Source organism: Trichoplax adhaerens, genomic scaffold, assembly GCF_000150275.1.
Source record: "Trichoplax adhaerens TRIADscaffold_2 genomic scaffold, whole genome shotgun sequence".
NCBI classification, from domain to species: Eukaryota; Metazoa; Placozoa; class Uniplacotomia; order Trichoplacea; family Trichoplacidae; genus Trichoplax; species Trichoplax adhaerens.
The window spans coordinates 3,354,389-3,367,270 of record NW_002060944.1 but is presented as its reverse complement, the minus strand read 5'-3'; the positions used below and the strand labels follow the sequence as shown (position 1 = coordinate 3,367,270).

General features: G+C 32.9%; 1 protein-coding gene across 1 annotated transcript; it reads right to left on the bottom strand.

Moving 5' to 3' along the window:
* Window positions 1–4,548: 4,548 nt before the first annotated feature.
* Window positions 4,549–12,294, bottom strand: TRIADDRAFT_21530 (uncharacterized protein; the record flags this gene model as incomplete). The annotated part of the gene is made up of 25 exons (XM_002109308.1): window positions 4,549–4,666; window positions 4,814–4,919; window positions 5,051–5,164; window positions 5,237–5,276; window positions 5,432–5,512; window positions 5,627–5,668; window positions 6,059–6,141; window positions 6,233–6,301; window positions 6,399–6,486; window positions 6,596–6,663; window positions 6,762–6,834; window positions 6,933–6,980; window positions 7,076–7,105; window positions 7,253–7,311; window positions 7,420–7,481; window positions 7,636–7,679; window positions 7,779–7,842; window positions 7,986–8,076; window positions 8,159–8,232; window positions 8,324–8,398; window positions 8,485–8,614; window positions 8,840–8,946; window positions 9,119–9,209; window positions 9,614–9,673; window positions 12,222–12,294. The coding sequence occupies 25 exons, from the start codon at window positions 12,292–12,294 to the stop codon at window positions 4,549–4,551; spliced, it is 1,890 nt and encodes a 629-aa protein (XP_002109344.1).
* Window positions 12,295–12,882: the final 588 nt, after the last annotated feature.

Below are 12,882 nucleotides of genomic sequence, written 5' to 3'. Positions count from 1 at the left end.
AATATTCTTGATTGCTAATCATAGTCCAGCTGCTTTAACGCTAAATTGGGCGAATTTCATCCAACCACGTATTGAATAGGACGATAAACTATGGATTATCTACTTTCATCCGCAATCATCATGGTGATAGTATTTGTTAACCAAATTAATATTAGCCATGGCATAACCATGGTCCAACATGAACTTGAAGTGGATCGACATAGTTTTACGAAAATCGAAAGGATTAGTAATATACAAGTGGTATATTTCCAATCGAATCAAACCTTGAATAACACCGATAAACGATGCGCCATTGCATGGACAAGGATTAAATCAAATAGTCGTAGTGGTACAATACTAATTTTAAATGACGAATTTGAAATATTCTCCATGAGGTTACTCCAATTATTTCAATACACAATCCAATTGACGAATGGCAATATTTCCTATCGTACATATCAAGATGATAAGCAATGCCGCTTTACACCATATTCCATCAAAGTACTCTTAAATATAACACAAACTGATTTACTAACATCAACGATATGCATTATCGATCGTCAACAGAAATGCTATCAGTGCCTAAAATGCTGCCGCAATGGTAATAAATTGATTTGGGAAGAAAAGAAATTTCATTCAAGTAGTAGCAATCGATTTTTTTCCTTATATTATTTGATTTGTTTAACAACTGGAATGCACTTTATGCGCGTTTTCTTGCAACTCTTTTATTCGGATATATCATCTCCAATTATCAGGTATAAAATTAAGTTAACAGTTTATGCAGGATCAGGATGTGTTGATATAACTTAAAATATGAGTAGGCTGACATACATCGTATAGTGCTTATTGTAATAGATGGAATAGATTAAAAGCTTCCCTTGTAGCAAGGTAGACATACTTGCAATTTAAATCTATTACTAGTATAATTTATGCCAATGAGAATCTAATTCATAATTAATCAGCATTAATTAACACATAAAGCTTTACGGGCACATTTAGATTCTTATTTTGCAATATAGAATTGTTCAGTCATCATGAGCAGTAATTAATAGCGGCATACCATATAAAGTCTAGGTGTTAAAATGTCCATAGGGCTTAGTCCATTTGCATGCAGTTGCTGACGTGAACAAAACTGAGAATAAAACAACCCACTGATCGTTGTCACTAGCAATGGCATCGAGTAGGGCAGTGACTCACAGCCAATAGCCAATAATAAAGTTAATCAGTCAAACATAGAAATATTTCTGCATCTAACGTAAATTTCCAATCGACAATTATCTCTTACCAATATAATTTCAAATATAGTACTAAATCTGTCAAATCATAAAAGGATTAAGCCTTGTTATTGTTTACATTAATTAAAGGGAAAAGCATGGCAAAAAGTTAAGAGCAATATCCTCATACGAGAAAGAAACGCCAAGTTATCAAATTCGATTATTTTACTCTGATGTCTTAAAGCATTATCGGTGGTCTCGTTGCTTAACATATATTATACTATCCATTCCTTACATGTCTATTTGTATACAATCTATTATGAATCCTTATTCAATTAACCTTGCCTTACCATTTTGTCTCCTTGGATGTCTTTCTATCGGAGGTTGCATAGTATTAACTAACTGGCTAAGGTTAACGACTGATCAAATCACTTTTATTAATAACTGGCTAAGAAATTATGAAGGAAATTCATGGTATTCTATACATCGCTGGGTTTATCTAGTTAATAAAAGGAAAAAAGAATCAATTAAAACTTCAATATCATGTATATCACAGCCAGAGTATTGTCAACAACGTCAAATATCGCCATGTAATCGGTGGTGTCTTATTTTAAGAACACAGCAAACATATTGGCAGGTACTGTTAGCCAAATTAAATGACTCAATTCAAGATTGTCTACACAAAAGTAAAGTTTTCAAGATAATACTTAAATTACTCTTATCGACAATATCATTTCTATTTGGCCATTTCTTGTTTGCTACCTTTCCGTTTCAGCTTATACGTCTAATTCAACCTACTTTAGCAAGGTATGGCAAAAGTATTTCATCTTTGATCATAGCCTTTATCATAACCTTTAGCTTTGTCACGCCATTTTTCTTTTCAATCATCATTGCCCATATGATTACCACAACTGCTATTATTTTACCCTATATAAAATTCTTTCTTCCTTACATCGCAATTATAATTGTTATAGTATACTTCATTTACTGCCAGCTTACAACTTACTTTGATGATAGACTAACAATCGTTAAAGTATTGCATGAAATTAGACAGGAATTACAAAGTGAGCTATTGTGTGATAGTCGCTTTTTCACCAAAGCTATCTTAAAGTTTCAAATCTGTGATGCATTACCCAAGGCAAATGATGTAAAAGTGCCAAAATCATTAACGAATGTGATGATCAGATTGATAATAGATAATATTGAAATCCCTGAATCGTTGCATTCTTTCCTATTACTAGAGAAGCATGCATGCTTCTACATGCGGATAACACCTACGAAAAACATGGCTGATTTGGAAGCATCAGAATTCAAGCTTGATATATTATGCAATTTAAAGTCAACCATCGATAATACTATCTCTATAAAGAATGGCAGTTTATGTAAATCCATATCGATTAATCAATTAATGAAAACTGTACATGATTATAATGCAAATAAGGAGATGGAAGATTTCATCGCTTCATGGCTAGGAATCGCGTACTATAATTTATCATACGGTATTGTTGCCGTTCCCGTAAAACTACATGAAAAAATCGTAAAATTATATCCAGGCTGTTATTATAACGTGTCGCATTTGATTTTACATATTATACTACTAGTTATTATATCAATGATCTATTTTTCCTCCATACTTATATTTGATAACTTAAAAAGTATCGATTCATACGTTGAATCTGCAACCACATTCTTAATCACATACGTTTCTGTTTTTGCTGGGGTTAAATGTGGTAACGGTATTAAATTAAATGAATATCAGCTAAGAAAAGCATTTAAAATGCAAGTTATAAAATACATTGCGTGTATGATGAATCGAAAAAAGTTTTAAGTTGCTTGTAATCTACTAGCATAAATATTCTCTATCTTGAAGTACGTTTTATGTCATATTTTCCCTCAGAAATTCAGATATATGCGAAGGCTGCAAAATAAAATTGAACTAATATGAAAATATAGTAGAGTATGCCAGTGTTATAATTAATTATGTGTGCGTATTTCGTGTTATGTGAGCATGCATTAGATAAAATTGTTGGCTCAAATCACAATAAATTATTAACATGTCTTCAGGTTTGAAATAGTTTTATTACATGAATTTACTTTCAGTAATCAACAAAGATCTTGTACTTGAATAATCAATACTAAATCTTAAAGCCATTGTTTTAGTCAAGATTTCGAGCGAGATTAATTTCATCAATAATCGCGAATACATTTTGTACGAAAGGATTGATGTTTCGTAGTTTTAATACACAAAACATCATAGAACATCAACCCCTTATCGTATATTTAAAATTCTTGGCAATTAATTTACCATACGAGTATTTACCTCTTTTATCATCTTTCACTAGTTAAATAACAAACCATCACGATTTTACAGATAATACCTGTTCTACAATTTAAACTGTTATAGGCTCAAGAAATCTTCGACTTTAATTAATATCAAGATCATATAAAACTCGTATTTAAATATAGTAGATCGGTTTTGCAAACATGTAGCAACGGATATTAAAGTTTTTACATTATTGAACAATCTGCAACAGTTGTGACGCACACTCTCCAATCTATAAAAATTCGTAGTAAAATTGATCGTGATTATGAAGTCATTATTTTGTACACAAAACAAGTAGCAAAAGTGCTAACCTTTTCTGGCTCTGAAGTTTTACTTAGTCTTATAAAATAGTCATCAAATCCTAAAGTTCGCGCTAGCTGGGTCATTTCGATATTATTGAAACACTAATCATTACAATCCAAGAAAAAATTTTAGTGTTACACAATCTTTTTTTACACCACTGCATAGCGATGGAAATTTTCACTGCAATATTTACAAATATATTTATCTACAGACTATCAACATCAAGCCAGCTATCTTACTATTGTTCCAGTAGCTACCATAGCTCGAAATACGGATTCTGGTTGAACTTCAGTAGCCAGTATCTATTTAGATAATAAGGACAAGTAAAAAGCAAGTTCTATTGAACAAGTGAGTCAAATTGTTAGCTTCTGTTGATCCAAGTAATTCAAAAGATTACCAAAGATAATAAATTCAAGCAAACTGATTTCGCGTCCGGTTCTTGTAGGCCTTGTAAGCTAACGCCGTAGCTAAATGATTCACAAAAAATATAGTATTCTTAACTTGAATACGAATCGGATATTGACTTTTCCTAGGGAATTAGGTTCTTACTTTAATAAAATTGTAGATATGGCAATTCTGACGTTCTTATTGTCACTACTATGTAGGTCGACAAGCCCTTTCAAAATCTATAAACATTTAAAGTATAAAGCAATAAATGTATACGAGCTTATAAACTTTAGTACGGCAATAATTTTCGTGTAGTTTAGACCTAGAAAGTTATTAGTTGTATCAAAATATGCTTACATCGTCGCAGCAAATTACCATCAAATTAGCACCAGATGGATTGCTAAAAACATTAGCCAAAACTCGCAATGCCAATAAGCAGTTATTAATCTTGGATGAATCTCTGGGCACAACATAAGTAGAAGATTATTAGCAACATGCGAAATCTGGATTATTATACGGTTAAAACTGATTAAAAGTAACAAATTGCCTGCTTTAACAAAATTAATCAATAACATTTATAGTAACTTTAAGAAACGTGATAGCCTACCTTAGAAAATGTAATAAGGAAGTAATAAAATCTGCACCCCTATCTGTCGCTGTGAAGTATGTATTGACTTGTGGATGACGAATATATAGTCTCAAGATATCAAGTCCTAAGGTATAATCAAATGGTTTGTATACAAGAAATTTGTTCAGACATTTTCTGGCCAATAACAGACGCTAGAATAATTTCATGATCATGAATAGAATTCATTTTAAATAAATATCGTAAGACTAAGGATACCTGGAAACACGAAATCTTCCGGCCAGTCTAGCACTTTTGCTAGAATATCCAGCTCTTTTATATCCAATTGCCGCTGATTATAGTTTTCAGGTCTGCAGGCAAAATTTACACTCTCTGCCATTGTATTGTATAGATAGGAGGTATATTAATAACTAATTGAAAAGTTAGGTTTGGATTTACAGTTACCTGTAAGCTGCAATAATTGTTCATTCGTTAACTGATGATTCTAACGGTATTAGAGGGGATTGTGTTACATTTTGTATATATCAGTAAGCAAAATGATACAAAATACATATAGGCAATATGCATCATAACTCTTGCTACCGGTACTATATTATTGGGTTCTGTGGAATCAAGTAATTGTTTGACTGATTCACTTACCGCAGGTACCGAAGCATTGAAAGAGTTTAATTTACTTAAAAGGCCAGTAACGTTTATACCATCAAAGAGTAGATGTGACGTCTAGATTAGCATAAAACGGATGGAAAATATAAGTGATCATACTCTACATATTCCTAATTGCAATTGTTGTTACAAAGGCAGTAAAAAGCCATGAATGAAACTATCTTAATATACCTTGGGAAAATATTTAAATACAGTACTGTTCGGCTTTACCTGCTAGAATTAATATTAACCAGAATCGTAAAAGACATATTAGCAACATATAGCATGTCGACGTTAAGATACCATACCAGATGTAGCACAACATATAATCAAAACTAAACGTAAGTATTTAATTGCTAGCGTAATATATACGGTGCAATCTAACCGAACGTGATTGATTTGGTACATAACGATTTTCGCCTAAACAGCAGAAGGTGCCAAATATTCATTCATTGATATATTGAAGAATAAGAAAAGATATTACGTTAGATAACCATATTATGCAAATAGTTGATAATGTCAGAAAAGTTTCTTTCCAGTAAAATGATGGTATTACATAGAATAAAATTTCAAACTGATATTATTTGCGTATTCCACTAACTGTGTAAAAAATCTATTCACGACTACTGGCCTGTTACCTGTAAAAGGATCAGATCCACTGCCTGCATCTTGATTTGATTGTTGTCCGGGAATATATCGTGAAGTACCTATAATAATACAACGCTATAGTTAAATATTGATAACTTGGAAGAACAGCTCATATTTCAGAATCGCTAACATGATTTCTTATAGTAATACCTGTGAAGGGATCGGAAGCAGCATTAGAGGACTGCTCGATTTGACGCCCAGGAACATAGCGAGATCCACCTTTATTTAAAGAAAACGAAAAATATATGTGGTATTCGCTTTTAAATTTTTGAATTTCTTTACATTGAATTATGTACTACAGTACCATCGTACGAACCTGTAAAAGGATCACTGTATTCATTGCTGGTCGGTACACTTGAAGCTAATGCTTGACCTTTTGTGTTATCGATTATGAATTTCGCTACCTGTAGATTACGCAACACAAAATTATGGCCTGGCAATTATTATTCTATTATCTTAAAAATGCATTGATAATATTTAATCATAACTACTGAATTTGTGCAAAATACGTACCTGGTCTAAATACACCTGTGGGAGACTTTCTTTGTCAATAAATCTCTGAGCGGCGTACCATGGATCCTCTACAGTTGTCCATAATCAAGCAATATCAGAAGACATCCAAAAAAACGTAGATTTATTATAATGACATCATATAGTAACGTATAATTTGATATGTTACCAGATAAATTATACGGTAACTTCTTGTGCGGTTTTCCTTCTTCAACATCTACAGAGAATACGTGGTCGTATTCCTTTATACGTAAGTATAAGAGTAAGTTCTCAGGACGCCTCAATTTTATAGTATTTCTACTGAATATATACAGCAACGGTTTGAGTCAATTACACATACCTTTCCTTCATATGTTTCTTTATTAGATGAGCTTAGAACTTCGCCAACCTGATAAGAGTTACATTGGAAAATAATAGGCATAGTGTGGGTCAAGTGGATCAATTACAGCACAACTGGAAGATAAAACTTGTAATCTTATTTACCCTTTCCCAAAGCTGAGAATCGGCGCTCCACTAAACAGTAAATGAGATACCGGTAAAAAAGAAGTTGAATTTATGTCAATCATACATTACGAGTAGAACGGCTTCAATGCTATGTAAATATTATGAGTGCTATATTAATTATAATTATAAATGATAATATTAGAGATAGTACAATACTTGATAAGCTTCAGCGACATCACCGTTACGAAACATTTTAACTTGACCATCCTTTTTGCCTAAAAAATAAAATTAAGCCAAAATTTAAAATTCTAATTCAAGTTACTGTAATTAGCACTTTGGGATCTTTGCAATATAGGAATGTATTATCGATTTTGCTGGCTAACCAGGGATTCCTATCGCTTCAATGCCTGGCAATTCGCTAATGTTTACATTTTTTCCTTTTGGACTACAATGAGAATATTGAAATATTATAAACAACACACTTTCAATTTGTAGCACATGATAAATAATAGTAAAATTGTTAACTGAATATCTAATTTAGATGCAATAAAGCAATATTGCTAGATTTAGTAGGTAATACTGTATTTCAAATTACTTACTTTGAGGCGTTGATTGTGAACAATGCTTCTTGCTTAGAAAAATTCTTATTTCATCATTAAAACAATAAAGAAATGATGTTAAAGCTACTGTGCATATCTTAAGATTACAATTATACCCTGAAATTCAGCAACAATAAACTCACTTTCAATTGTTCATCTGACGCTAATCGTGTTACGTCCATTGTAAAAATCCTAGCTAATCCATCACTGAACAGATATTTACAAAAGAATTATTAATGATTTCATTACTACCTCGCATTATAAAGTCTAAACTTTCATAGTCGATGTACATATCAATGCACTGCTGTATTTATAACTCGTAGTCAGCTATCATATTGACGATAGCTCACCTTGTTCCAGTTATGATATCTCCATTACTTAAACATGATACAGTCCAAACAGATTGGGCAGGGTGCGTGATTGTTTGGATTAGTTTATCATCTGAACCGCAACAGTAAATAAATCAGTCTTTTTAACGCACCACCTATAAAAAGATTGCAGTAAAATACATGCTATTCTTTACCTTTCCACATTCGGAGAGATCTATCTTCACCGCATGAAACAAAGTCTACTGTTTTACCAGGATACATACAAATTCTGTGAATATAGAGCAAATAAATTACTACTATGACAAAGGGCCATTGCTATAACAATCGTTATAGTAAGACATATCAGTCATTCACCGTACCCATAGATAAAACTACTGTGACCATGGAAAGTTTGTTGACACTGTCCAGTTAATACATTCCATTTTCGAATTGTGCTACAAGTTGAGTAAAAGTAGTTGCATAACTTTTACGAGAATAGATAAATCGTAATACCCTTATAAATCAATATTTTGCAACATACCAATCGTTGCCACACGATAAAATATCAACATCAGAACAGACACAAAGTGCGCGAACACAATCTGTGTGCCCAGTTAAGGTACGTTCACAATTTCCACCTCTCCAGACTTTAATACTCTTATCTGACGAACCTGTAACATGCGATAGAAATGCCATTACGTGACAGGACCAATCAATGATAGAGGTAGTAAATCATGAACTAGATATTTTTATTTAAACATGTATTCAAGTGGCACAAAGTATAAAGCATACAGTAGTTGTAAAATTAAATATATTTACCTATCAAGACGGTTTACGAGCTAAAATTGTAGTACAGAACAGTTATAAAACTAGTCCTACAAGGACGTTACCCTTACCTGTAATCATAATTCCTTGACTAGACATAAAGCTAACAGCTAAGACACTTCCTTCGTGTTCTTGGAGGACCATTACTGATTTAGATTTCAACCAAACTCGTGCTGTTCTATAAATTTTTAATTCATGCTTAAATCTTAAAATTTATCGTTACACCATACTATAATTGTAAATTTAGGATAGCAATGTTGATTTTATTTACTAGTTTTAGGCTAGCTAAGTAAGCCTAATTCTATACCAATCATCATATTAAGTTATCTAAGAGCAATTTTATGTAATACCCATCCCAAGAGCCAGACAGCAAGGTGCCAAATTTACCCGGAGATAGAGCCGAGATTACGTTAGAATGACCTTCTAGTCGTAGTTCAGGTTCTGATATTAATTAATCATAAAGCAATACGATTGATACATACAATTAATCGATAAAAAATTTCGCACAGTCAAAATCAATTATTAATAAGACTAAATCTTTAATGCGTAATTATTTTATTGGAATCTATTCCACCTATAGCTAATTTCTATACTAAACTATAACTATTAATTATTAAATTCTTGCATCGAAAGGAACACTTAAACAGTACTAATTCTATGCTTGTACTATCATTGCACGGTAGTTTTAGATAAAGTTATTACATGTACAAAACAACGGTAGAAATATTATGATTGATATCTGCTTACAAACAGAAATAAATTAGCTACGACGATATTTATCAATTGCTACTAAAAACGATTGCATAATTGACTATAAATTAATTGAATGATCAATCAATCGACACCTGTTTTATTTGGTAAAAATCCAAGAATTAGATTGTCATGTCCACCAGTAAAGATAACTCCTATTCCGGAAAATAATCATTACGATACTTGTGTAAGTTAAAAATATGCAGGTTTTAGAAGAGCACAGTATTATATGTCATGTTGCATTCGTATTTAATCATTAACTTTGTCGATTACATTCTATATACAGTATATAATTGAACCAGTCTTGTGTATTATTCGATTAGTTTTACTAGCATATCAAATCACTTTATATACTGTACCAAGTTTCAAGCGATACTGTGTTATCATGATATGAGGACGAAAGATTGCACACTAATTATTCACTTTGCTGTTAGTATCTTTACTTTTACAGACTAACTTAATTGAAATGATGCTGGACGATTTTAATCTACTTTTTATTAAGAATCTTTTATGTGTTATACATCCAATATTTCAATAATACAATAATACTATGATGGCATGAGAATGAAATTACATACTAACAATTTGCTGTCAGTCATTGAATACCCGTATCTACGTATTAATAACTTCTATGGATCAACTTAAATTGAATTACTCTTAAGGTAAATGTTCTTGATCTGTGGTTTTTCATATGTCAATACAGAATCTTTGTAACCTAACTTTTTTTATGATTCTATAATGATATGGGAACAATATTGCATAGAAATAATTCGTAAGCAGTTTAAGTTAGTATTTAGCTATTAACTTTTGTAACATAAATTTATTTGAATTTAAGATTAATTGCTTTATGCAATTTGGATCTATAGTAATGTACGATTTATCAATATATTATTTTAATTTAGCAATATTTAAGTGATACCATGATGATGTCAGTACGTAATTACGTAGTAACAATTTGCCTGTAGTCATTTACAATCGATTGTTTTATTTTTATAGCAACAAATGTATGCACATAATGGATGCAAAATACAGTATTTTACTCATTTAAGGAGATATTGTTGCAGTATTACGCTCGTGGTGTGTGCAATGTGCATGCGTATATAAATAAGTGCACAATTCAGTTACTAATTAAAATTAAGTGTTTATAATCTTCCCATAAATTGTAAGAATGGCATCCTTCTGTACAACTGTTTATGCAATCAAAAGAAAGTAATTCAACGGCGATAAAGCTCCAATGACATCAGTGATTAGTAATTTCTGCTTGGTGGATTACTCCATCGAACGAAATAGAAGAATTCAAAAGTCATCATAAGCCTAACGTATTGAAGAATCGACTGCATAATTAGGAAACGGTACTATCAGCTAGCAGTGAAATATGAGCGTGATCGTTTAATCGCGGAATTAGGTAGCAATGGCACTAGTACGAGTTGAAGATATATACTGTACTGGTGCGTGCTATCTACAGTAATTTACTTTCTTGCATTACAAAGTCAAAACGTTTTGTATAGTTCTAATTCATCTAATATCTGCACGAATGACAGTCATCTTTGAATTTGAATATCTGCCCCAGGTAATACATATTAAATGATCATTATTGACATTAGCGCTTTGTCTACCGAGTAACTTGAACTGTTCCTATACGATACTGTATACTTTACAGCATAGAGTAAGAGTTTATTCATCCAATCGAGTAACGATTATTATGCTAGGATGAAAAAGTAAAGCTGTGAACACTACTATTGCATTTGCTATAGCGATCGTTTTGGATCAACATGGATATTGCTACTCCTACAATAGTTTGTGTTTAGAACGATTTACAGTAAATAAAGTGTTGAAATTAATTGCATGTCCTCTACCACAACAATTCTAAATATTTCATTCTACTGTAAGTTAACTATTCACATCAACAGTGATGCCTGTTGATCATGATTTCTGCATAAATTGCATCTAGTGCGCTACATATGAGTCCTCGTATGCTGTATTCTATTGAACTTGGTATTCTAGGTCCCTTTGCAATGTCAATCAATGCTAAGCATACCGTCATAGATGCTATGATTGTAGACATTGGCTTTTTGATATTGGTTATTTGTCATGAATTGAATTTATTGTATTGGATTATTACAGTACAATATTGAGAAATTATGATTATCAATAAGTCATGATCTCAGTGAAAAGCTTTCACTCCTCATTCTGTCTATCTTTCATGAGAACGTTATACAACGCTACACTACCTTTGAATGAGTTTGAAGTCAATCAGAAATAGAACTAAGAAATCATCGCAAACTGTTGAAATTAGGTCAACGATGGCTTCTCCCTTACGCTACGATTGTATCCATGGGATGATATTTATAACAGAACAATTCAATAGTACAATTTGTTGTAGTAACTGTACGAGGGGCAAGTTAGGTTCCTGTAACGACTATCGTCTCCATTTAGTTCTTGGCTACTACGTGATACTACTGTCTATTGCGTGAGTTGGATACTGTATGTCGACCCTAGTGTAATTGATGTTTCAAAACGATTGTGGCAGCTCGTGGAAATGACACAAGGCTTTGCCCATCAAGCCTAGATCTATTTAGCGTCATTTACGACCAACAACTGTCATAATGAATCCATTAAATGCTACTTCTGAGCTTAAACTAGCTACTATTTATCCTAAGCAGAGAGGTTATGGATGGAATCATCGTCCAATTTCAATCTTACCATCAGGATAATCGCTACTAGGTGGCATGACGCACATCGAATTGATGTAGTCTTGATGTCCAACGTAGGTCATTGACTGGTGATAAATTCCCTGTTGATCAGGATACCATAATTTGGCTAATTTATCTCTGGATGCTGTAATAACACCCGCTTGAGGTGATTGACAAATAGAACGTATATCCGATTCGTGGCCAGAGAGGACTGCACTTAAGCGAAATTGGTTCTTTGAATCCATTTTTTCTGCGTCTTGCTGCTCGGTGATTTTCTGTCAAATTTGTCGACTGGGCACTGACGTTGTCTTTGTGTGGCGTAGCTTCACTTTATATAGTAGTGGTGTGAAGCTATGAGGTCACTGTCCACTACAGTACTCTACACTGTACACTGTACAGTCCGGTGTTGACTGCTGAGTGCTGAGTCGGTGTTGATCGTGTCGAATGACAATAGTAAGACATTGACGGTAGCGTAACAGCAGTCGAATGACATTCATTTTGTGGTGAAGCGACACTACGCACGACTGCGCTACGAGTCACAATGTCTGCTACTGTGTCGTAGGCAGAGTGACTCCGCGTACAAGTGACTGGTGTAGCACTTAGTGGTATTACCGCCATCTGAGTACCGTTATTACAGCTCTTGGCTGGCAAGACTAGACCGACAGTCTATC